Here is a 25,932-nt window from a genome sequence, read left to right on the forward strand (position 1 = left end):
TTTTAAAATTTTAAGATATATATATATATCTTTCTCTCTCTCTATATATATACATTTATATATATATACATAGACAATGACAAGTCTGTCATTGACAGACTTGTCTGCTTCTGTGGTATTTATAGCCTCACCTCACCTAATTAATTTTAAGCTTGGTCATATGTCTGATTTGGTCAATGGGCTATGAATAGAAAAGACCTTAGTAGAAATGAGTGGAACTTCACATAGCCAAGAGTGGCCACTCACACCTACTGTGAATGAGAAAATATATATTTATTTTGTAAGCTACTAAGATTCTAAGGTTGTTACACAGCAAGCTGACCCATATAATCCTCAAAATAAAGAAATGGACAATGTTATCAGAAAACTTAAACATTCTTCTTCAATGTTTGCTGGCTGTTATGGAAAAAGCACTAATTAAATTTTCTAATTAAGAGTTTTAGAGCCTGAAGGAATCTTAAAAATAAAAATTCAAAATTTTCATTTTGCAAATAAAACAATGAAGACCCAAGAGATTTAGTGGCTTGATCACAAAGGTAAGTACCATCAGAACAAGTACTAGACTCTACGTATTTCTGACCCTTAATGCAGTATAGTTTCCAATATACAGTGGATTCAGAATTGATAAATTGTTTTCATAGCGTGTTTTCCAAAAAGTGAATGGTAGGCAAATTTAAAATAAGATAGGTTTTATTTATATAGTACTGGATGCGGCCTACCAACATGAAGTCATCTAGAATGAGGATATGAAAGTACACTTACCTTCAAAAGGCTGTTTTCTGGATAAGACTTCCCATGTGATCACTGCATAGCTGTTTAAGATAAAAATATTACATAGAAGACATTATAAACTGACGATGCATAATAAACTAAAACAGCACTGATTTTAAAAGTTGACTGTGGAGATATCATTTTTGCAAGTGATAAGGTAGTGAAATGCTATATAAAGAATCACCATATACAACCAAGATGATGAATATTTACATACGGTTTTGTTTTGAAAGGGAATTAATCCAATTTGAAAAATTAGCAAATTACTGCAATAAAATTTTGAAGTTCTAGACAAGGATAATAGGATGATTCTTTAATGACCTCTAACTACACAATTCTATTATTCACACAAAATAAAAAGCAATAAAAAAAAGATGGCCTCATGTAGCTCTATTCTATTGACTTTTTTTTTTTTCTGGTCTAAGTACTGTCTCCTTGGTAGTGTTAACTGTTAACCACAGCTTCCCTTCCTCCTCTGTCAATGTCAAGTAAGAAAAAAACCTTTTAGTACTATATTATAAATTGACAGGACAACAAGATACACTTTAAAGATGCCTTCCTTTCAGCTACTTTTACATCATTAAAAAAAATTTAATTTGAAAAATATTAACCACTGTGGCCTCTATTTTTATCACACTTATGAGACACAAGACTAAAAATCACACTTTAAAATGCAGCTTCAAAATTCTGATTAATATTGTTTTTATACAAGCCAAAGTAATATATTATACCTATATATATCATGCTTGACACTGGCCCGTGATTTTTGTCCAGGTTCATAGTTCTCAGGTGGCATATAGATAATTGTCCCTCCTTCTGGTGAAGATTTACTAGTTCGTGATTGTGAGAGGGACATCATACGCCATTTTGATAAACCAAAATCTGCAATCTGTAAGGGAAAAGAGTAAATAATTGAATTTAAACCTTTTTTTTTCCTTTAAAAAAACCAAGAACTGACTCTGGTTGTATTCATTGTATTCAGGTATGAGAGCAGAGAAAAGGTTCTATATTAATATTTTATTTCTACGTATTGTATCAGTTTCTTAATACATTAAATTCTTGAGTGCTGAGCCTAGTAACTCTAGAAGTAATACGTATTGACCTGAAGTTCAGCATATCACAAATTTTAAAATGGAAGCTGAGTTTTAAAAAACAGCAGTATTTTTTGTCTTAAATTCTGAATGAGCATATATACCAAATACTACTTTTTAAGACAAGTAGTTTTGCGGCATATGCTGCTACACGTCACAGAGCTGCTAAACTACTGGTATCTAATATGCGTGCCCCTGGGCATTGTTTGCAACTCAGGTTTATATGTTCTTATTTATGATGTCCTGAAAACAGTAACCTTAAATTCTGAGGTCAGTAAAATTCTAATATAGCAGAGGTCATTATTACATGATTTATGCTTGCCCCTAAAAGAATCATATAAAGCATATTTATGTCTATGGCAAGGATTGCTTAAGGAATTATTGGTGACATTTTATACTTTTGATATATCCTCTATAGTTTTGCTTCACTTATAAATTTTGTGCAGATGTCACACAACATCTTATAACTCTCTAACCTTTCAAATAGGTTCCTTGTTCTTCTTTTTTAAAAAAAAAAATCGAAGACAGGATATGAGAACAGAAACAGTGTTTAAAAGACAAAAGGGTATAGTAAATCTTTAAAAGCATTAAATTTAAATTACTTAGACCTTCACGTTACACAAGTTAGGGTAAACAGAGGGAAATGAACTCTATCCGGCATACCATTTGTGTTTCAATTATTTGGCCCTTATATTTTTCTGCTAGTTTTAGTAGAAGAAAATTTGCTTAGTGTTTAGACGATTTTGATAATAAAAAAATATTATGGCCCCACACTAAAGAGAAGAGATAGACTATATGAATTTTTTCATATATTATTAAAATAAAAGGGAAGTCTAAGGAAAAAAATAGGAAAGACCAAGAGAAAACATGGTGCCGATACATACATGAAGAGCTGGATTGATTCTGAAAAGCAATATACCATGTGGCTAAGAACATGAGTTCTAGAACCTAGATTATTTACATTTATATTCCAATTCTACCGCTTAATTAACTGTGCGTCAACTTGAGCAAGTTTTTAAATTTTTCTGCACTTCAGGTTATCCATCTGCAAACTGGGGATGATAACACCATCTACACTGCAGGGTTGTAGTGAGAAAATTAAACAACTTGTTCTAAGCAAAGCACTCAGAATAGTAGTATCACATAATAAGTGATCCTTATGTGTTAAGATTATTAATGTTTTGTATATAGGTTGCTCTTACTCAATTTAATCTGTTCTTCCCACCTACCCTCTAAAATCAAAATCAGCACTACAGTTGCTAGAATAATATGCATTACTATGATAAGTAGAGTTTATTTTTATGCCGCAAGTGAAAAAATGCTAAAAAAAAAAAAAAAATCTGAGATGTGGTCTCACCTTATACCTGAACCATAATTTGCAAATTCCTGGGCTAAATGTTGGTTTGAACACAGCGTTGCGGAAACTGTATTCCTGAGCTTGCTTCCTTATGTGCTCCTTCACCCAAGATTTTCATCTTTGTTTTCAAACCTGACCTACAAACCTTAATCAGAATTCTCTATGAGCTGATTTAGTTTGGTTTTCATGTAGAAATCCACTTTTCCCCTTTATTACAAATATTCTTATGAAAGGCATGACTCATTAAATTTGGATCTTCAGACAGAAGGAAAAAAATGAATAATGTGAGGGAAGGAATAAGAGTTCTAAGATTTCTTAAGGTCTTGATAAATTTATCCTTCAGCCATGACGACAGAGAATAAGAACTTACCCATTCTACCTACACAAGATCTTAACATGCATTTTGAAGCTAAAGGCTTTCTTTTTAAATAAAAAGATGATTTTAAAGATTAGAGGAAATTAAAACACACTACTCATAAAAATCATCCACAATCCTAGCACCCTATTAGAATAGCTATTTTTATTTACATACACTATCCACATCTACAACACTATAAAGTTATATCTTTATAAATAACTATAAAGTTATTATCAGTAAGAATTTATGAAGAATAATCCTGAAGTATTCTGGTTTCCACTTAGGACCAACAGAAGAGCAGAGAAACCAAATATGGCATATATAAATATTTTCATTTCAAAGAAGTCTATCACTGGTTCATTTATATCTTAGGTACACTAATGGACACTTGGCAGATAATCAAACAATGTATTCTTTTTAAAGCAGAAAACTATCAGTCGACCTTAATCAGGAGTAAATATTTTCCTTTCAGATAACGTTTCTGGTCAACATTCCAGTGAGAAAACTTACTTCAGAAAATGATAGCAAGGTGTAAATTTCCATTTAATTTCATGAAGTATTTTTATTTATTTTTTAAAGATTTTATTTATTTTTTCATGAGAGACACAGAAAGAGAGAGAGAGGCAGAGACACAGGCAGAAGGAGAAGCAGGCTCCATGCAGGGAGCCTGACGTGAGACTAGATCCAGGGTCTCCAGGATCAGGTCCTGAGCTGAAGGCAGGCGCTAAACTGCTGAGCCACCTGGGCTACCCATAACTTCATTAAGTATTTTTAAAGATATTTTGCAATTCATTTAAAGAAGAAGATGGGTAGATTAAGTAATTGCTACTTTTCCATGAGTCAGTGATGAACTTTGACTTTTAAAGGGACATTTATAAAGTAACAAGTAGAGACACGTAAGTTGCATGTAAAAGAATGCCGCTAATTTATAGGAATAGTATTACAAAGTTCACAGTTCTGTATGTACTGAGAGTAATAAAAATTATAAAAACTAAACAAACTCAAACTATTCTAAATTCTATTCATATTAAAGAAAGACCAAGGACATCCTGCTGATCAGTGAAAAGAAGAAAGTAGGAATCATTCCCTATTTATTACTTTGCTTTTGTTTTCTCTATTAAGTATAGTTTCCAGACTGAGATGAAGAAGGTAAAGTCCAAGGACATTGAAAGGCTTTAAAAAGTGCAAATCTCAGGTTATTTTATACATATTTCAGGTTACCAAGAATACTTGCAAGTACCTCTATGGTGCTATTAGCGCTCTTTGTGAGACAGAATGGAGGTACTACAGAATATGAGAAAAGTAAGTGCTATTCTGACTTTTAAAAAGGAAAAATATAATATTGGCTTTGCAAATCTACTTATTGATAGAGACTATTCTTAATCTCTGCTTTAAAAATTTAGAAAATTTAATAAAAGGTGTATCAGCAGGAATTCACGAAAAACAAATCACATCAGATCAGTGATCAACGTCAGGTCTTGTGTGCTTGGCACAATGCCTTGCACACTACTGCTGCTCCATAAATATTTACTGAATAAAATTATGACCAATTTCATTTCCTGTTTTGACGGCAGTAGCACTGTCAAAGCGTAAATGTTTAAACAGTTTGCATATTATAAAACACTTTGTCATTTTATATAACATGCTTGACTATTAAGTTAGCGGGCTTATCTGGTATATACAGAAGATCTGGAATTCATTCATTTGTTTATTCAATAGGTACTTAGTTAATGCTTCAATATGGCACGCACTGAGCAGGTGGTGGTTAATAGACTAAATTTCAGTCTTCATGGGGTTTATAGTCTAATTGGGGGAGACGGTCAATAAACACATTAATAAAATTATGACAGATGGTGAAAAATAATATGAAGAAACATAAATCAAGGTACAAAGACACAGAGGAATTGGCTGGGTCATCAGGGAGTTGTCACTCTGAAGAAGGTGGGGGGAGAAGCCAGGAGGACATGTGGGAAGGTAGTCAAGCAAGGTCTTCTCTTAAGGACAAAATGGAAAAATATGGGCTGTATTAACAGCTCTCTTACAAGTATTTGAAACAAAATTAATGATTATTCTCCAAAAGGGCTGGTTAAGGATTGATATTGACCTGGAGGAAGGTTCTGAGCACCATATTGTGTGGTGTGAACACTGATCTGAGTTCTGTACTAGTTAATATTTAAACATGGCTTAAAGATACAAAAACCAGCTAATTAAATCTGAGGAGGACACAAAGCTGGAAGACAAAGTTGAAGCCCTTGGGCTACAGAAATAATACTGAAAAAGATCTTAAGAGGCTGAAGTGATTACTCATATCTAACAAGATAATGTCCAGAAAGTATTCTGGCAAAGTACATGATTGGGAGATGTGGCTTAAGCAACACTATCTGAACAAAAAAGCTTCTCAGGGCTTGTTGATGCTGAGCCCAATTTAAATGTTGTGATATAACCCCCCCCCCCCCAAAAAAAAAAAGCCAATGAATCATGAAGTATTAAGCAAAGTGTTTAGGGACCAGGGAAAACACATCCATTTAACTCTACATTAATGGGGTCACATCAGGAGATTTTGTTCCGTTGTGAGGATAAAAATTTAATGGAGATTTAAACACAGAAGGATCTGGATAGCACTTGCAATTAAAATCCACATATTAAGGAAACTGGTTCAAAGAACTATGGATGTTCAGAAAAGAGCAAAACACAAGTGTATGTGAGGGGCAGGGGTATTACAGCCGTCTTTGAACATTGAGAGGGCTGTGATATGGAAGTAGAATTGGACTTCCTCAGTTCATCACAAAGAAGAGAACTAGGACCCATGGATGGAAACAAGGGAAAGATGTTTTGATTGATCATATAAGAAAATGTTGCAATCATTTAAGTATGGATATTAAGACTCCCCGGTCATAGGATAACTCCCTTGGGAAACAAGGGTCTAACGTGAGGATTCAGGGACTTGCTGACCATGAAGGCATTTCTATTTGTGTGGTTTTTATTGCCTATGTAATAGACTAGTTTCTTTTCTTTTTTTCTTTCTTTCTTTCCTTCCTTCCTTCTTCTTTTTTTTTTTCGTAATACCGAGGTGGCAGTTTGCTTTTTTTCCTTTCCCCTCTCATTTTATTCTAGGAAGAGGAAGTGCCTTTAACAGAGGTTTCTTTTTTTTTTTATTTAACTTTTCTCACATTTTTTGTACCAATTTTTCTATTGTTCCAACTTCCTTGTGATTTTTTTCTTTGAATGCCTTTTGATATTTACAGTAATCTTCAGTTAATAAATATATTATTATAAGAAGTGTACCGAAATAATATAAAAATAAAGTGAGTTACATTTAGTATTAGTTACTTGGCAACTACTTTTTATTTGCTGTCATCAGTTAGATATAGGGTAAACTCTGTCATCAGTTAGATATAGGGTAAACTATGAAATCACTATTGGATCTGGTGCCTTTAAGGCACCTAAATCTTATGCTTTATACAAAAGTTCATTCAAAGTAGTTCCTAGGGGCACCTGGGTGGCTCAGTGGTTTGACTGTCTGCCTTTGGCTCAGGTCGTGATCCCCGGGTCCTGGGATCAAGACCTGCATCAGACTCTGTGGAGGGACCCTGTTCCTCTCCCTGCCTATGTCTCTGCTTCTCTCTCTGTGTCTCTCATGAGTAAATAAACAAAACCTTAAAAAAAAAAAAAAAAAAAAAAAAAAAAAGTAGATCCTAGATTTAAGTGTAAAACATTAAACTTTTAGAAGATAACATAGAAGAAAATCTTCAATATCTATGGCTTGATGAAGGCTACTTAGATATGACAGCAGAAAAGTATCATAAAGGAAAAAAAACCCAAATATATTAGACTTCATCAAAATGAAAATTTCCCTTTGTGAAAGACCTTCTTAAAAGGATGAAAAGAACAAACTACCAACTGAGAGAAAATATTTGTGAACTACATATCTGATGAAGAGTTCATATCTAAAAAAAATCTAAAGAACTCTCTAAACACAATAGGAAAAATCTAAAGGATCCAACTAGAAAACAGGCTTAAGACATGGAGAAACATTTCACTGAAAAGGATATATAGATAGCAAATGAGAAAATGTTCAACATCATTAGCCATTAGGAAAATGGAATTAAGACTATGATAAGCTAACACTATATATCTACTATTTACAGTGCTAAAATAAAAAACTGTGACAATACCCAATGCTGGTGAGGATATGGGAAAACCTAGGTCTATCATACACTGCTGGTAGGATGTATAAAGTATAAACTATTATTCTATAAATAAAATAAACTATAATAATAAAATAAACTATAAATATTCTAGAGAAAATAGTTTAGTAGTTTTCTAAAAAACTAAACAAACCCTTATCCAGCAGTTGCAGTTCGTGGACACTTATCTAGAGGAATGAAAACTTACGTTCACTCAAAAAGTTGCACAGGATTGTTCATAGTTTTATTTTAACTTCCAAAGATTGTAAACAATACAAATATCTTGCAGTAGGCGAATAGTTAAAACAACTTTGGTATACGCATACCATGAATACTACCAATAAAAAAGAACCCATTATTGATATAAGCCAACAATTTAGATGGATCTCAAAGATATGCTAAGAAACAAAGCTGATCTCAAACTATCACATACTGTATGATTTCATTCGTGCAGCATTTTCAAAATGACAATATCATAGAGATGGAGAACAGATTAGTGGTTTTGTCAGTGGTTAGGGATATTGGAAGGGAGGAGATTGAGTGTGAATATAAAGGGGCAGCATGACTGATATATTTGTGGTGATGGAATAGTGCTGTATCTTGATTGCTGTGATGGTCACACACGTGATAAAGTAACACAGAAACTACATACATGCATTGTACCAATGTCAAAATTCTGGACGTGAAATGGTACTATAATTAGGTGTGATGTAACCACTGGCAGAAACTAAGTGAAGAGTTGACTGGATCTCTGTATTATCACTGCAACTTCCTGTGAATCTATAATTGCAAAATTAAAAAAAAAAAAAAAAAAGGTTCACTTGATAATTTCAGTGAAGGACAAAATGAATTTGTAATTTGTACCATGATTCTATGTGCCTCTGGAGTCTAGGAATAACTAAACCACTGCAGCTGGAAGAAGGGACACCGAAAAAAAGAATTACAGGCTATGGAAAAGGGAGAGAGATTAAATTGGCTAGGTAGAGAAAAAAACTCTAAGAAGTCTTTAAAACTATTCATCTCAAGGATGCAGATAAACTTTTTTTTTTTTAAGTAATTACCTTAACATGGAATTCATTATCCAATAAGATATTTTGAGTCTTCAAGTCATGATGAAGTAGAGGAGGATTCATATTGTGCAGATAGTTTACCCCTAGTGCAATTTCATGCAGGATACGAAATCTCAGTGGCCAAGCAACATCAGGATATTCTGTTTTCTTCATATACATGAAAATAAACAAAACTAAAAATAAGTGACCATATTCATTACATTTCAATTTAGAAAATCAAATATTCCACGTGGAAATACAGTATAAACAGAGATCAAGACATGTTTATTTTTATTACATAGTATCATGGTATCAATTTGACATTATTTAACATCCATGTTATCTTTTAGAAAAAATAATGATGATTTTATAGTACTGATATTTCCTTTTAGTTTGTGTTGGCTATATAATCACATGCTATTGGCTCTTCTTTTTTTATTTAACAGTTTTCAATTTTTTTTTCCACATATACCTATACTCACACCTATCTCTCATTCTATGGTTTTTATCAAGTAACCTATATGTACATACACAAACATACACAAAGTTTGTTTCTAGTATATACCAACCATTAATTCAAAATTTATGTTACTTTTCCCATTGACATTATACTTTAGTTATTATAACAGTCCAATGATTAAATCAAATCAATTAAAATTATGACCATATTATATCTACTAAACATGAATATCTCCTACTTCTTATCATATAACTTTTGTATCCTAGCTTGAACACTTAGCCTTTGGGAGTTTTGCTTTTGTGAACGAGACAAAAGACTACCTTTATTTCTAAGTGTATGTAATACAGACATATTTAAAATATATGATTCGTATTCGATTTGTATTTCCTGGTACTTACACGTGATGTTCACCTGAACTTCTGAACATAAAAGTTATGTAGCTTCCCAGAAGAATGAACATACTCAGAAAAATTAGATAATTTGAGGAGATGTGACATTAAACTATTAGGCACCAAGCTACTGGCTATATTCTAAATGACATGAAAAAGTATGGTTTTACTGAAAGCTCAAATCTGTTCTTGAGAATCTTTTCTGTGAATGGGTAAGCTTATGGTTTACTGATTAACCTGGTGTTTACATTTGTATTTTGATTTTTTTTTTTTCAGCACTCTTCTAGGGGTCGGGGAGAGGACTTCGAGATACATCCCACTCTAATAATACAACACAGGAAATCAAAAGAAACGTAGTACATTACTTCCTCTGCTATACACAGACCTCCATCCCAGTAACTGAATCTTTTAGTTTGTACAAAGGTAATTTTCTTCTGAAAATTATGTAGTTCAAAGGAGTAACGAGCCTCTGTGATCATAGAGACAGTAGTAGAACGCTCACTCTATATGCTATGATTCTTTCTGGGAGTTGGTAGTCCCCTGAAGCAGGCTCTATAGTTTCTAGTGGGCTCCAATTTTGGATATCAGAGTATCTAATGGGTATTGGGGTATGGGAAGAAAATATGCGAATTTACGCTTATATTCATTTTTTAAAAAAAGGAAATTGTGCTAAGTGATATTTGTGTCTTGGTTGCTGTGATAGTTATACAAATCTTACACACGGACAATAGTCCTTGTCTCAAATGGTCTCGTCATTAATAGGAAGTGATGTACTCAGAAATAAAGAGGAAGTCATTCCATGAGTGGCTGACAGTGGTGCCCACTCTCCCTTGTTTGCTTACAGAACATTGTGAAGTATCAGAATTTAGGAGCATCTACTAATAGGATTTTACGGATTATGATACCAGGTTTTAACTAAACCCTCACAAAATAGACCAAGTAAATTTAAAAAATGATTTCTTAAGAGAAACTGCAGGCTGCAGGTAATATTAATAAGATCAAGCAAATACATAGTTTGAGAATAAGGATCTACAAATTTTCTTACTGGTAAGAATGAGGACCCACCCCTCCAGTTAGCTTACTGATGGGATTCCCAATCAAAGCCAGAGTAACTGGTACCTTGGCAAGAAGGTAAATGGCTCATGCCATTGAGTACCGATGTATTTGGTAGTCAGAGTCAGATTTACTTGGCCTATTCAGAACTTTATGGAATGGTATTATTAACATTTAATTTGAATTCTAAATTGTTTTTAACATAAAACCTGGCTTAACTAACAGATGATTATATCGTGTGCAGAGTTTATCTTTTCTCTCTTCCTCTCCTACCTCTGTAACTATACATGTGGTTACTGGAATTCAGTTTAAACTTCAGGAAGAAGTTTAAGCTATTTAAACAAAATAGCTTCAGTCTTGCAGAATGTGAGGCCTGACTCTATGGTATTTTTAACAACACAAAAGAAGCCATAAACTGTGTAACTTTACCACTGCCATTGTTTTCTATTATTCTTATTTTGACTCATCTATATCTCTCCAAACAATCTGGTCATCTGTAAAACCAAAACACTAGATAGCTTCAAAAATAGAATCATAGCTTCTGGAAATGCACAATACTTACCCTGTGTAGGAGTTCATTTAATGATCCATTTGGCATGTATTCCGTAACTATTCCCAAAAATTCAGGCTCATTGCAAATTCCCAAAATTGGAAGAATGTAACTAAATCTAGCTTTGTGTAAAATTTCAGCTTCTCTTAAAACATCATTTCTTTCACTAAAGAAAGAAAATGTATAATTATTTCAAAGTAATGAAAAATACACAATAATCATACCAATAACATTAAGACTAGATTTTTTTTCCTCACTAATTGACCTCGTGTAAATTATATAACTTCTCTGTCCCTTTGTTTCTTTGTATTTAAAGTAGGGGTGATACTTGTCCTATACATTCCACAGGTCTGTTTAGAGACCATACTAACTTCTCTGAGCCAGTGACAGAAAAAGGTGCTATACACAGGTTATCATTATTGTACTCTCCTATGAAAGGGAAAAGACACAATATTTGAGTAACTATAAAGTCTATCTATATTAGGATGGTTGCTGTTTGAATTAAAGCTTATGTTGTATTAGAATATTGTATTTGATTAGAGTATTATATTGAATTTCATGGCTGCATACCACATGCATTTTTTCCAAAATATTTAAATAATACATTTAAATGTTGTAGATTTAAATGACTAGATGATAATAGTTGCATAAGGGTCAAAAATGCTTAGAAATTATACAGTGGAACTCAGGAAAAGGACACTTAGAACAGGTAAGTGCTTATAACAGATCCCTGGGGTAACTCTGGATCCCAGGTTCATTTGCTCATTCATTCATAAAACAAATAAATATTGAACATTTATTATGAATAAAGAACTATGCTCAACATTATGGAGACTATAAACATAGTCTGTGTCCTCAAGCTACCAAGAAACCTTTTAAGAAAAATACCTATTGCGGTTTTGATTTGCATTTCCCTGATGATTAGTGATGCCGAACACCTTTTCATATATACCTACTGGCCATTTGTAGGTCTTCCTCGGATGTGTTAATTGTCATGATCTTGGTAATCATGCCACAGTGTATATCAAATCATCATGTCCATTTCTAACATACATGATTACATCTGTCAATTATCCCGCAATAAAGTAAAAAAAAAAAAAAAAAAAAAGCAAGCAAGCAAGCAAATGAATAAACAGAAAACTATGGGGAACTCAGAAAAAGCAGTAAACCTTGGGCTAGGGGAGTTGACAGTCTTTAGAATATCAAACATTGGTAAAAGGGCAGCCAAGATGGATGTGGCCTCCAAGAAGGGAGGACTCTGCCTTTCTTTTTTGTCCATGTGTCTCCAGGACCTGAAACAGGGCCTGGCACCTGATAGATATCTAATAAACTATGTACCAGATGTATTCAAAGAAGTTACAGTGACGGTTGTGTTTAGAAAATGGTAAATTGTTCGATACGAATCAGGATACATCATAGAACATATGAAAGGAAGGGAAATGAATAGAGTAGGCTAGAGCCTCATCGCAGAGCCCTAAAGCCAGGTGAGGGTGTTTACACTTTATTTGATAGTCAGCAAATTGTGATTGCAGGTTTTTGAGCAGGGTAATGACATGAGCAGGACAAACGTTTAGGATGATTAGCTTGGCCAAAGGACGTAGGGTCAGCAGAAGCGGGCAGAGTGTAGAAGTTCGGTGTTAGGATGTTACAATACTAATTGAGATGTGAAGGAATGAGAGTCTGAAACTATAAAGGTCTCAGTGAAAATGGAAAGAAAAACACTAGCTCAACAGAATGCCCAGGGTGTGGTGACTAAGGTAGACATAATAATAACAAAAATAAAAACAAAAATGAAAAAAAGCAAAGGAATTGGAAATGTCACTGGTTTTTACCATGGATGGAGGTGTTGGTAGCAGCAGTAACAGAATAGAAACATCTCCAGGAGAAGATTATTGGGTAAGCGATGATGATTAGTTGGTGCTTAAACCACTCAAGCTCTGGATGAATGGCTGTTGAAATAAGAAAACAACAGACACTCCACACCAGACCAGGAGGCTTGCTTTAAAAGCAAACGAAAAGCAAAATAAAGGGAAAAATCTTAAGTTATGTACGTTCTGAATAGATAATATATTTATACGTTTAAAATTCAAGAGTTACAAGAGGTCCTAAAGTAAAAAGTTTTTTCCTTCTCCCTTTCTTCAGCCACTTAACACCCCAACTGTGAGGCAACCAGTGATATGTTTATGAGACCTGTCTTGATTAAACTTATCTTCTTTAAATTTAAGGAGTTCTGTGATTGCCTCAAAAGATGGAAGTCAACAAGAGCTCCATCTTACTGTTCAGCATACTGGAGACAGAGAACGGATTTGAAAATTTCTAGGTATACTGGAAAAAAAAAACACACTATAGAGAGAGCATGCTGGCGAAGTCTCAGTGATCCTTAATATACCTGTTCTTTCTCACATTAAGAGTATCAGGCATTCTTCCTTCTGTTGTGATCCTATTATGCGTCAGCCACTTTATATGCACTAGCACCCAAACACCAACCTTCTAAAGCTGGTTACCTTATCACCCCTTTAAATGAGGGCACTGAGGCTCAGATACGTTAGAAAGGCCTTCTCTATAAGGCCAACATTAAATGGCAGGGTTGCGATCAGGTTTGAATTGCAGTTGTGGGACTCAAAGCCTGTGTTCTTTCCATACCACTGCTTGATGGGAGAAAGGAAAGGATCAAGGAAAGCTCTTGAAGTCAGATTTTGGGAAGACTGAGTGAGTGGCAAAACAGAAAAGGCCAAAAATAAATAGGTCTAAGACAGGTTTTTATATTTCTAAAAACAAAAAAATGTAAAATACAGTTTTTTAGAGGCATATCACCAAAATTACCCAAATCGAAATTTCAGTCACAGGGTGTTTGAACAACTGATCAGACTCATCTACACAGAAAGAGTCAGGAGATGGTAGGGGAAGGCCCACTCATTGGGCAGAAGTCACTAAAATAAGAACACATAACTGCACATAAACTTGTTTTTCTTTTCCTCCCTTCTTTTTTTCTTTTCCCTTTCTTTTCTTTCCTTTTCCTCCTTTCTCTCTCAACAATGCAAACATTTTCCACACCGGAGCCAAGTACATACAATTATTATTCCCACTTTATAAGTGAGTAAATGGACACCCTGTGAGTCAACTGCATAGCTCAGTCCAATGCTCACATTGCATAAATACTGTGAATGCTAAGATCTTAGGTAACAGGTAGGGGAAAGCACCTGATGCAATAATGCCAAAGGATTTAACTGGTCCTTACGGCCTCTTTGACCACAGAATTCCCTACCAATTTACTGAAGAGTTTTAGGTTATGAAAATTGTTGCTAAGAATAGAAAAGGGAACCCCCTCTTCATTCCTTTGATCTCAAATAGCACACAACTGGGATAGCTGAACTCTTGAGGAGCAGCATCCAAGATGGGCAGATCAATTTGCTGTAGAATATGTAAGGGGGCCATCAGGGTTAGTTACCCACAGATTTTCATAGCTGATTCTAAAATACTATCACCTTTTCTAACCAATCACCACCCTTCAAACTTGACTACATACATGTACCCACCTTTGCCCAGCACTTGCCCCACAGAACTCAAGGCCCAGGTGAAACAGACACCACATCTTATCTAACACGAGACCTGGATTGTGATCATATAAAGAGTGGCAACAATTTCTAGAGGCGTCTCAAATTTACTGTGAGATCTCACCCATCCAAGCCTGATAGCAAGAAAGCAAAGAAAAGCTACAGGCTGATGAAAGCCCCATAAATTCACAGGGCTGAAGCTGAGGAATTTATCTGCCATTGGATACCAAGGGCCCTGACCAATCAGACACCCGGCGTGATGAATTGGGATATTAGGTACAAGGGGGGGGGGGGGGGGGAGGAGGAGGAGAGGAGGATGTTGCAATCATGGATGTTAACTCACTAAGGACTGAATGTAGGGCCTGGTGGAGTGGAAGGAAAATATGCAAGACCAATGACTCCAGGAAGGAAAACACGCAAGACTCATGCCTAGACCCACTGACCAATAGGTTGGATCACAGGGCAACGGTATAGGGTTGAGATGCTTCTCTGGAAACAGAAACTGCTGGCTTTCCCTGACAACCTAGACGGTGCACGGAAATTGTTCCAGGATGCGAGCGGCATTCGGAACTCCCGGTCGTTCAGCTCTTTCTTCTGATTCAGCGCGTTGTTCGCAAGCTAATACCCACACGTCCTCTGGGGGACCAGGCCTCCCTGACCGAGTGAGAGGAGAAACTGAAGCGAGTGGAGCGGGGAACCTAAACTTTCAGGACCCTACGTAATAAACCGCAAACCAAGCCAAATCCACCGCAGCCCCACACCGAAGCACCCCGGCGTTTGGCGTCTGGAGGGAGGGAGCCCAGGACTGGGAGGGAAGGAGGAGACGCAGAGGGCAGCGGAGAGGGCAGAGGAAGGCGATGGAAGCATCTCCAAGGAAGCCGGTGCCCCCCCCCCGCCCCCGTCCCCGCGCAAGGCCCGAGCCCCGGAGGGCTGCCCGGAGGCGGCGGCGCTGCAGAGCTGGCTCGCCCGGGGCTCCGCGGGGCGCCCTACCTGTCGCGCAGCGGGCTGTGGATGTGCAGCTGCTTCACGGCCACCTGCACGCGCCAGTCCGCGTGGCGGGCGGACGACACGGTGCCCGACGCGCCGCGGCTCAGGTAGCGCAGGTCGGCGAGCTTGCGGCAGGGGATGGTGGGCAGGGCGCTGCGGGGGCCCTCCCGGCTCATGGTCGCGGGCGCGGCCGCTCGGGTGTGCCCGCCGCGGCGGAGGCTTCCGGAGAGGCTCGGGGGCGCCGCGCTCGGGCGGGGGGTCGGGGCCAGGAGCTGGGGGCGGAGGCTGCAGCGGGAGCTGGGGGCGGGAGCCGGGGCGGGAGCGGGAGCTGGAGGAGGGAGCTGGCGGCGGGAGCCGGGGCTGGAGCTGGGGATGCGAGCGGGAGCCGGGGAGGAGGCGGGAGCTGGGGATGCGAGCGGGAGCCGGAGGCTGGGCCGGAGGCTGGGGCCGGAGATGGGAGCCGGAGCTGGAGGCGGGGGCTGGAGCTGGAGCTGGGGAGGGGAGCGAGAAAGGGGGAGGAGGCGGGAGCGGGAGCGGGAGCCGGAGCTGCAGGCGGGGACTGGAGCTGGAGCTGGAGCTGGAGCTGGAGCCGGAGCTGGAGGCGGGCGGGAGCCGAGGCTGGAGCGGGAGCTGGGGAGGCGGAGCGGGAGCTGGGGAGGAGGCTGGAGCGAGAGCCGGGGCTGGACCGGAGCGAGAGCCGGACGGGAACGGGAGGCGGAGCGGGAGCGGGAGCCGGAGCCCGATGGCAGCCGGAGCCGGAGCCGGAGCCGGAGCCGGAGCCGGAGCCGGGGCGGCCGGGCCCTTCCCGCGGCGGGGCACTAGGTGGCCGGGCAGCCCATGCCCCGCGCGGCGCACGCCAGCCGCCGCTGTCCCGCAGCCCGAGCGGACTCCTCTTCCCGGGGCCGCCGGCCGCTCTGCGGCGCCTGCGCGTGGAGGCGGCGCCCCTCCCTCCCGGAGCCCCTCCCTCCCCGAGCTTCCCCCGTGACGTCACGGCGGGCCCCGGGCGGGGGAGGGGGAGGGGCGACGTTTGCGTCACGTGGGGCGGCGCCTCGCTCGGGGCGACACCTGCGGGCGGGGCGGGGCGGGGGCCACTCGTCCCGTCCTCCCTCCGCGGGACGAAGGTTCCTCGCAGCCGGCAGCTCGCGGGCTGAAGGGCCAACGGGGCCTCCCCGCGGGGTGGGAGCGCGCGGGACCCGGGGCCGGGCGGGGCGGGGGGCGGGGCGGCTGCCGCCTGTGCGCCTGCGCGGGGGGTGGGCGGGCCGGGGGCTCAGGTCTCCTGCCCACCTGGACGCCGCACCTGGGCGCCGGGCTCAGCTCGCCTGCTCCTCTCCTAGGGACCTACTTTTCTATCTTTCTCTTTATTTTTCTTCTCTCTTTCGTCCGTAACTCTATGGAGGTGGAAAAAGTGACTTTGGGAAGTCAGTCCCTCTGGCTCCAGGTAAGACTGCGAAAATTCCCTTCCCATTCCCGAAGAACTGGGAAGAATGCAGCTCATTTTTTTTTTTTTTAGACGCAGCTCATTTTTAATGTCCACCCCAAAACAACCAAGCATCTTTCCTTTTTTAAAAAAAAACAAACATAGAACAAACACTTTCCTACTTGGATGATTATTTTGTAGCGCGTGAGTGCAAATATTGGATATAACCCTAAGTTCATCCTGGGCATTTTAATGAATTCTAAGACCCCAACAATAAGGAATGCTTGCCTTCGATGGGGGATTTATGTCAGCAGACAACAAATGTTTCCTGTACTTTTGTGTTGCCTGAAAGGAGACTAGCGATGTTACATTTTACAATGCTAGGAAGTTGTAATGAGACATTGTCTTAAAATTTTGGTCATTTACAATAAAATATTTAGTATTAAAGATACAGTGTGATACCCTGTGCTTTATTGCTTAATACATTTTTTGCTACAAAAAGTGCTCAGAAAACTTTTCCCATTCATTCATTCATTCATTCAGTCGCTTAATAAACTAAGAGTTCCAAAAAGAGAACAAAAAATAGGAAGTGAAGAAACGATCGAAACAATAATTCAAGAAGTTTTGGCAGGACCAAAGGACAGGGGTCTCCCTATTGAAAGCGCCCCCAATACACACAGTGGATGTAAAAAGACGTGTATGGAAGCACATCATTAAAAATGTCAGAACCCTGAGAATAAATAGAAGATTCTACAAGTTTTCAGGAGGAAAAAACAAGGATAAAACGATGGGGATTAGATTTTTCAACAATAACACTTTTATGCTAAAACTCAGTGAAGTGAAATTTCTTCAAATTCTAAAAGACAGTAACTTCCAAACAATTCTATAGTCAGCCAAACTATCAAGTATAAGGGCAGAATAAAAAATGTTTTCACATATAGAAAGATGCAAATGTTTTCTTTCCTTCTATCTACTTTTTTTTTCTTTTTTTTCTTGAAAGAAGGCTACTGGAGGATGTGCTCCAAGAAAACATGGGCATAAATCACGAAAGAGAAAGACATAGGATCCAGAAAATAGGACCAGGATAATGTGAAGGTAACCCCCAACATTTCACAGAATTAGAGAGCATCCTTTCTTTTTTTTTTTTTTTTTTTTTTATTGGATCATGGAGATGGCTGACTCCAAGAGAGTACTCCAGTTAGAATGATAGATTTCATAGATGATCTACTCTTACAATTTTGGGAAATTATATTCATAGATGTTTGATAGATCTAAGGAAATATGTGATAAAAATTGGAGAGAGGACTTACAAAAATCTAAATGCAAAGCAATTATTCTATTAGAGATAAAAATACAGAAACACAAACAACATTTTGACAGGCTGGCTGGCGTTGGTGCAAAGGACAAGTGTTTTCAGAACTTTTATCGTAGTGGTATAGTATGAATCCCCAAGAAGGTGAAGAGCTCCAAGAGCATGATGCATAGAAATCTACAAAATTTATATTTTAATTACATTGCTTAAAAATAAGTAATATATGTACACAGTTCAACATTAAAAAGGATAAAACAGATAATCCCATGAAAAACTGGGCTGAAGACCTAGACACCTCACAAAAGGGGGTATCTAAATAGCAAATAGCAAATGAAAGAGTTAAGGTGCTCAATACTGTTAGTTTTCAGGGAACTACAAGGTAAAAACCACAGTATGATACCGCTACACAAATACTAACTAAAAATTAAAAAGAACACAGCAAGTGTGAGTGAGGATTTGCACCAATGGAAACACTCTGATGCTGCTGGTGGGAGTGTCAGTTGTTACAAGTAATTTGGCAAACTGTAAAGTAGCTTCTGTTAAAAAATTGTGGCTATGCAAATTCTATGACACATCAATTCCTCCTCTAAGTATGTGGATATGTTTTTGCAAATGTTCGGGTGTTCATAGCAGTGCTATCTGTAATAGCTTCAAACTGGAAATTGTGCAGATACCCATAAACTACAGAGTTGGGCAAATAAATCGTGGCACATTTAAACAATGGAACACTAAACAGCAATGAGATTGGGCAACGCACAACAACATTGATGAATCACGCAAATATAACGTCGAATGAAAAAAAATCAGACACAAAAGAATATACACTTGTATATTGTATGAGTCTGTGTCTGTTAAGTACAAAAATGAAACTGTGCTTTTATAAATCGGGATACTGACTTCTCTGGTAGGGAGAAAGATAGTGACTGGAAGGAGCATGGTGAGACTTCTGGGGTGATAGTAATGTTCTGTTTCTTGGTCTAGGACCTAGACTCTAGGTTCCAGTAACATGGGTGTGTTCACTTTACCAACAGTCTTTGGGGTTACACTTAACATGTACTGTTCTGTATTTTGTTATACCCAATAAAAAGTTAATAGGTTTAAATATAAAATTCATATATGGATGTGTATTATGTCTCTCATCTTATGTAATTCATATATGGATGTGTATTATGTCTCTCATCTTATGTAATTAGTTTCACACTGTACCCTGTTCACCTTGCTTGTTTTACAGTTGCAGTGTCTCTTGGGTATCTTTCCACGTGAATGCGTAAGAAGTTTCCTCATCCTCTCTTTGTAATGGCTGATGTATATACTATAATTTGTCCCCTGTTAGGGGACACTTAGATTATTTTCATATATTTTCTATTACGAATAATGCTGCAAAAAATAATCATTACATATGTCATTTGTACTTGCACAAATATATCTACATATGTAATTCCTAGAGGCTGAATTGCTGGACCAAAGAGTTATGCCCATTTGTAATTCTCGTTTATCTGGTCATATTATATTGTCAAATTGCTCTTCATTGAGGTTGTGCCAGTTTTTTGTTTTTTGTTTTTGTTTTTGTTTTCCCCTGCAGACAGTAAGAGTGCTGTTCCTCCACAGTTGCTTTCATTTTCTTTTGAAATAGATGGTACAATGCTGGCCTGCTGATTACTGGAGTTCAGTGCTTCTAAACTCATTTAAATGCTAATGTTCTTTTTATTGCAAAGCTTCTAGATAGTTGATTCAATTTTTTTATCCCAACGTCAGACCTTTAGCTTTCATGATAGTGTTCACCAATACACAGTGTAAAAAAATGTATTCCTGGGGCACTTGGGTGGCTGAGCCAGTGGTTGAGCCTCTCTGCCTTTAGCTTAGGTCATGATCTAAGGGTTCCAGGATCGAGTCCCGCATCAGGCTCCCCACAGGGAGCCTGCTTCTCCCTCTGCCTGTGTTTCTGCCTCTCTCTCTGTGTCTCTTATTAGTAAATAAATAAAATCTTAAAAAAAAATGTATTCTTAGTCATATATGTATTGTTTAATTCTCAGAATTAATTAGCTAAAGACAAAACTTAAAGAATATTGATACTGAATTATATCAACTAAATGAGAAAAAAATGGAATAGTTATACAAATTAGGTGAAAAAATAAGTATCACCTTTGTATGTTGAATTCATTTTTTCAAAATTCTGTAAAATCACAGTAAGGTTTGTTTTTCCATTTACTGAGAATTAAGGTTATTTATACCACAGGTGCTATTTTATTAAGTAGTAGGTTGAAATCTCTAATATTTCTTCAATTAGAAAAAAGGGGCAGCCTTGGTGGCTCAGCGGTATACCTAAAAAGATGTTGAGTCTTAAACCTCATTACCTGTTAATTTAACCATATTTGGAAGTAGGTCTTTGCCTCAAATTAAGATGAGATAATTAGGATGGGGCCTAATCCAGTGACTAGTATCCTTATAAGGAAATTGTGACACAGACAGGCATACATAAAATGAAGATATTGTGACAACGCGGGAAGAAAACTATCTACAAGCCAAGGAATGCCCAAGGCTCCCAGAGGCTAGAAGAGAGTCATACAACAAATTCTCTCTCAGCCCTCAGAAAGAACCAATTCTGTTAACGTCTTGTTTTCAGACTTCTAGCCTCCAGAAATGTGAGAAAGTACATTTCTGTAGTTTGAGCTACCAAGTTCATGGTTCTTTGGTATGTCAGCTCCAGGAAACTAAAATAAATTCCCCAGGTGCAAGTTTTATAAACTTTTTTATTTGGATACTAATAATAAATAATAATAGATCCATACGGAGTTGCAAAGATAATACAGAGAGGCCCCAGTATCCTTCACCAGGTTTCCCCCAGTGGTTACATCTTACATAATTAATACCAAAACTAGCAATTTAACATTCATCCAATGTGTGTATACTGCTCCAAATTATTTTATCCTATGCCTAGATTTGTCTACCACCACCTCTGTCAAAATACAGAACTATCCCATCACCACAAAGACACCCCCCACCCCCCGCTCCACTCACTTCTATTGCCAAAGCCTGGTAACCACTAATCTGCTTTCCATATCTGTAATTTTGTCATTTCACAAATGTCATGTTAGTGACATGTATGTGATATTTTGAGATTGGCTTTGTTACTCACCATAATGCCCTTGAGATCCATCCAGTTGTTTCTTGTAGTTGATTGTTTTTTGTTTTTTTTTTAAATTGCTTGACAGTATCCGGTGGTATTGGTAAACCAGAGTTAACCATTCACCGGTTGAGGAACATTTTAGTTTAGTTGTTTCCAGGTTTTAGCTATTTATTATATTATATTATATTATATTATATTATATTATATTATATTATATGTATTATATTATAAAGGAAGCTGTACAGGTATTTGTGTGGACATACATTTTATATATGAGGTTTTTTGTTTTGTTTTTATTTTAAAGAGAGAGAGAGAAAGAGCACAGTGTGGAGGGGTTTAAGGATGGGGAGAGAGAGAATCCCAAGCAGACTCTCTGCTGAGCCCTCTCTGGGGTTCGTTCCATCCTAGGATCCTGAGATTATGACCTGAGCTGAAATCAAGAGTTGGACTCAACCCACTGAGCCTCCTGAGTGCCCCTATCTCTGAGTTTTTTTTTTTTTTTTTTTTTAAGAAACTGCCATACTATTTTCTACGTAACTGTGTCATTTTACATTCTGAGAGAGGAGGGATTCCAGTTTTTCAAATCCTTACCAGCAGTGTTTTCACTATTTTTTTAAATTTTAGTTGTCTAATAAGTATATAGTAATATTGCATTTGTAGATTCATGTTTAATTATTGACTTTATTCTTATTAAGTTTTACTGTATTTTTTTTTTTTTTTTTTTAGTTTTAGTTTTACTGTATTCTTTGTAGGTCCATTCCTCTAGCCTTCCATTATTCTCTTAAATGTGTACTTTGCTGTATTGGCTATTCCAGAAATGTGATATTTGGGATTATACATGTCTGACTTCAGTTTTCTGCTTCTTTATTTATGAACTGTGTAACATTGGGCAGCCTGTTTAAATTCTTTAAGGCTTATTCTCTCCCTTTGTGAAATTATTTCTGCAACAGATTTTATAAATATGAAGTAAGATAATGCTTATAAAATGGTGGGTATGAGTATGAGGCATACCCTCAGTAGATGCTACATTCATTCTCTCCTATGTTTTCAATTCAACAAAAATGTGGACCAGAACAAAATAAGTTCAGAATCTAGAGCTGACTACTAGAGACCCCTCTTCATTACTTAACTAACTATAAAATTAGTATATAGAAAATATTTTTCACTTAGATTTTAAAGCTTTAGCATGTTTTTTTTTTTTTTTTTTTACATTTTAGATTATATTCTGGGAAAATTGTTTTATTTGCTCTTTGAAACAAATCATATTGTTAATATTTATTTTATTTGAGGAGCACCTGGGTGGATCAGTTGTTGAGCATCTGCCTTTGGCTCAGGTCATGATCCTGGGGGTCCTGGGATCGAGTCCCACCTTGGGCTCCCCTTGAGGATCTTCCTTCTCCCTCTGCCTATGTCTCTGCCTGTCTCTCTCTGTCTCTCATGAATAAATAAATAAATCTAAAAAAAATTTTACTTTTTGTTATTTATTTTTTAAAGGTTTTATTTATTAGAGAGAAAGAGAGCATAAGGTGGAGGGGAAGGGGGATTGGAGAGGACCAGAGGAAGAAGCAGACTCCCGACTGAGCACAGAGCCTGATGCAGGGGTTGATCCTGGGACCCCAGGATCATGACCTGAGCTGAAGGCAGATGCTTACCCAACTGAGCCAACAAGGTGCCTATTTTTGCTAAATTTTTAAAAGTGAAAATATAAAGCATAATTTGGCAGAAAACATTCAATTAGTATGTAAATTTGACTCAAATCTTTCCACATCAGCATCATCTGAGTTAAGTGGTTAAAGAAACAGAAGTCCTTTAGAAAGACTATAGGATTTAGGATTTATTGTGGTGATTTAGAATAAGATGATCAGCAGCCTAAGTCTTTGGAATTATTCCATGCAGGGAAAGTTATTTGCTAATGAGTATAAATTGCTAGTGGGTGGAGTTAGAGATTTTGGTGCTATTTCATAGCATTTGGACAAGGGACTGAGGAATAGATATATCATGCCTCAGTCCCCAGCCATCTTGTTCTATGAGGTGCCCTGATAGAGCCATATGTACGAAGAATGGTGGCAAAAGAAGGAAAAGTGGTACTATATTTTAAAACTCTGATTAGCTGACTGATAGGCTAGGCAAAAGGTCCAAGAGTTCTTCTCCCTCACTGACCTCCTCCATCTATCTAGCCGCAAACTGGAATGTTCTGGATTTAAGGTAGAACTGGCTGTTCTATTACTTTTTAAAAGGAAAAGAAAATTATAGCCAGATAAATTTACACTTGGTCCTCAAATTATACATATGGTTTACTACCTAGAAGAAGACAGAAAATTTGTCTTAAAATCACCTACTTTGATCCCATGCTTAAACCAGACAGTCGACTAAACAGTAATGAGTGACTACTATTCCTTTTCCAAATATTTATTGGCAAGAAACATTTTCTCCTTTTCATGGAAATATTATTTTTAATTAAGAAGAAATATGTGTACCAAATTGGCACATTAGAATATTCAAAGTTATGAAAAGTTATGTGAAAGAAAAGTAAACCTTCCCGAATTCTCCAGATCTCCAGGCCATTTCCCCTCAGGCAACAAATACATTTAGCAAATACTGTATGTGTCATAACTCTAGGTCCTAGAAGTACAAAGACAACAAAATGCACACGGTCCCTGTCTTCTAAGTGCCTTTTCTTTTTTTTTTTGTTTCAAGTGGGATAGAAATCTGAACATAGAATGTGATAAATGTTCTGATAGGGAAGTCCAGGTATTCTCAGGTTGTAGAGGAAAGAAGTATGCATGGTAACTTAATGAAAAAGAGGTTAGATGAATTGCCCAGAGTCAGAGTTTGTGAATTACTGTGATAGAATTTCCTGAACAAATCTGAATCAGAGCCCATAGTCTTTCCGGGAATTGCCTAATGTATCGGTAGAGTATTCCATTTTCGGTTTCACTTTATGTAATGTTTTAGGAGAGAAATTTAGAAGCAAGAGGGAATTTCCTAGCTTTAAAAAGACAATGCTGGATGCAAAATTCACTATTAATGGATGTTTCCATTTCTTTGGGAAATTCCATTTTCCTTTGACATTTTACTTGGCAGGTTTCCAACACTGTGGAAACCTATGTTATTAGCCACTCAGTTTGCATTTAAAAATTTCAGCCTCTGAATTTAGAAGGATATTCTGCTTTTTAAAATTTATTCAGAATTCAAATAATTTTATTTCTTTTAATATGCCACTCTGACATTGCAAGCAACACATACTGTAGTGTATTAACTTTTTGGGCAACACACATTTTTTTTTTTTCCTAGGAAGTGAAAGTGGTTTGTTGTAAGTTCAGTAACCTTTTTCAGCATCCTGTTTTGGAAAAGCAAGGACAAAGTTGTCGAAGAAGGTGGAGCTTTTCTTATTTGGTAACAGTATAGTCTAGGTTATAACAGAGCAGGCTGAAAAAATTGTCTGGATATGGAAACTATGACTGAATCAAGGATTGATGTCAGCAGTTGAGGAGGTTGCCCGAGAGAACTCTCTAGTTTATTGGGAAATAAAGAAACTCAAGAAGCTTCTCTGACTCAGTTTTCATAATTGTAAGAACGAATAGGACAGTGTGATTGCACAATTCTAAAAGATACTCTTCACATTGGGGAGGTGCCAGTCACATGGAATGAGTTATGAATTGGACCCCTACAGTTGTGCCATGTGGGGGGCCTCTAGCCTGCTTATCAAGTTATACAATGAATAGAAAAGGACTTTATAAACTATAAACCTGTTAATACGTCTAATAACAGTAGTTCTTTTCCTGGTCAGTTCTGTCCTTTAAGCAAAATATTTTCATCTAGTTTGAAAAAGAGAAAGGCAGCCTCTATTTATTAGCAGGGAGCTGGCCAGACACAGTGAATCTGTAAAATTCTCTTGTTGAGCAGAAGTACTTTCGTTTAAGATCAACCTCACACAAGACTGCTTTGTGACTATAGAGCAAGACAAACATGATCATGTCTGAGCAAACGGAAGTAAGAACATTGTCCAAACCAGAAAAGAGAGTAAACATCCCCCTTTCCTGGCTAATAATGAGTGACTGCTTTTTTTTTTTTTTTTTTTTTTTTTTACCAATTACTTTAGCTCAGCTTCATTCCTCTCACAGATAAGAATTATTAAGATACTTACTCAAAGAATTACTCCTGCTTCCAGACAGTGTCCAGTGTGGGAGAGATTTCTGTTTCCTTGAATGCTCCCCCAAATAACCTAACACAGGGCCAAATCCTGCACTAAGTTTTTTCTAACATACTG

At 37.8% G+C, this 25,932-nt stretch overlaps 1 protein-coding gene across 2 annotated transcripts in view; it reads right to left on the reverse strand.

Annotated features, from left to right (window-relative positions):
* RIPK2 (receptor interacting serine/threonine kinase 2) overlaps positions 1 to 16,722 on the reverse strand; it is a 29,664-nt gene extending 12,942 nt beyond the window's left edge. The window contains exons 1-6 of one of the 2 annotated variants that reach the window (XM_026013327.2): positions 15,810 to 15,939; positions 13,098 to 13,214; positions 11,278 to 11,431; positions 8,826 to 8,981; positions 1,503 to 1,660; positions 763 to 812 (exon numbers count right to left, since the gene is read on the reverse strand). In XM_026013327.2, the coding sequence (XP_025869112.1) occupies positions 763 to 812; positions 1,503 to 1,660; positions 8,826 to 8,981; positions 11,278 to 11,431; positions 13,098 to 13,141 (562 nt within the window). In that variant the 5' untranslated portion in view covers positions 13,142 to 13,214; positions 15,810 to 15,939. Of the gene's footprint in view, positions 1 to 762; positions 813 to 1,502; positions 1,661 to 8,825; positions 8,982 to 11,277; positions 11,432 to 13,097; positions 13,215 to 15,809 lie in introns of both variants that reach the window. The other variant, XM_026013319.2, reaches the window with a different exon arrangement.
* Between the last annotated feature and the right edge of the window lie 9,210 nt (positions 16,723 to 25,932).

Source organism: Vulpes vulpes, chromosome 13, assembly GCF_048418805.1.
Source record: "Vulpes vulpes isolate BD-2025 chromosome 13, VulVul3, whole genome shotgun sequence".
NCBI lineage: Eukaryota > Metazoa > Chordata > Mammalia > Carnivora > Canidae > Vulpes > Vulpes vulpes.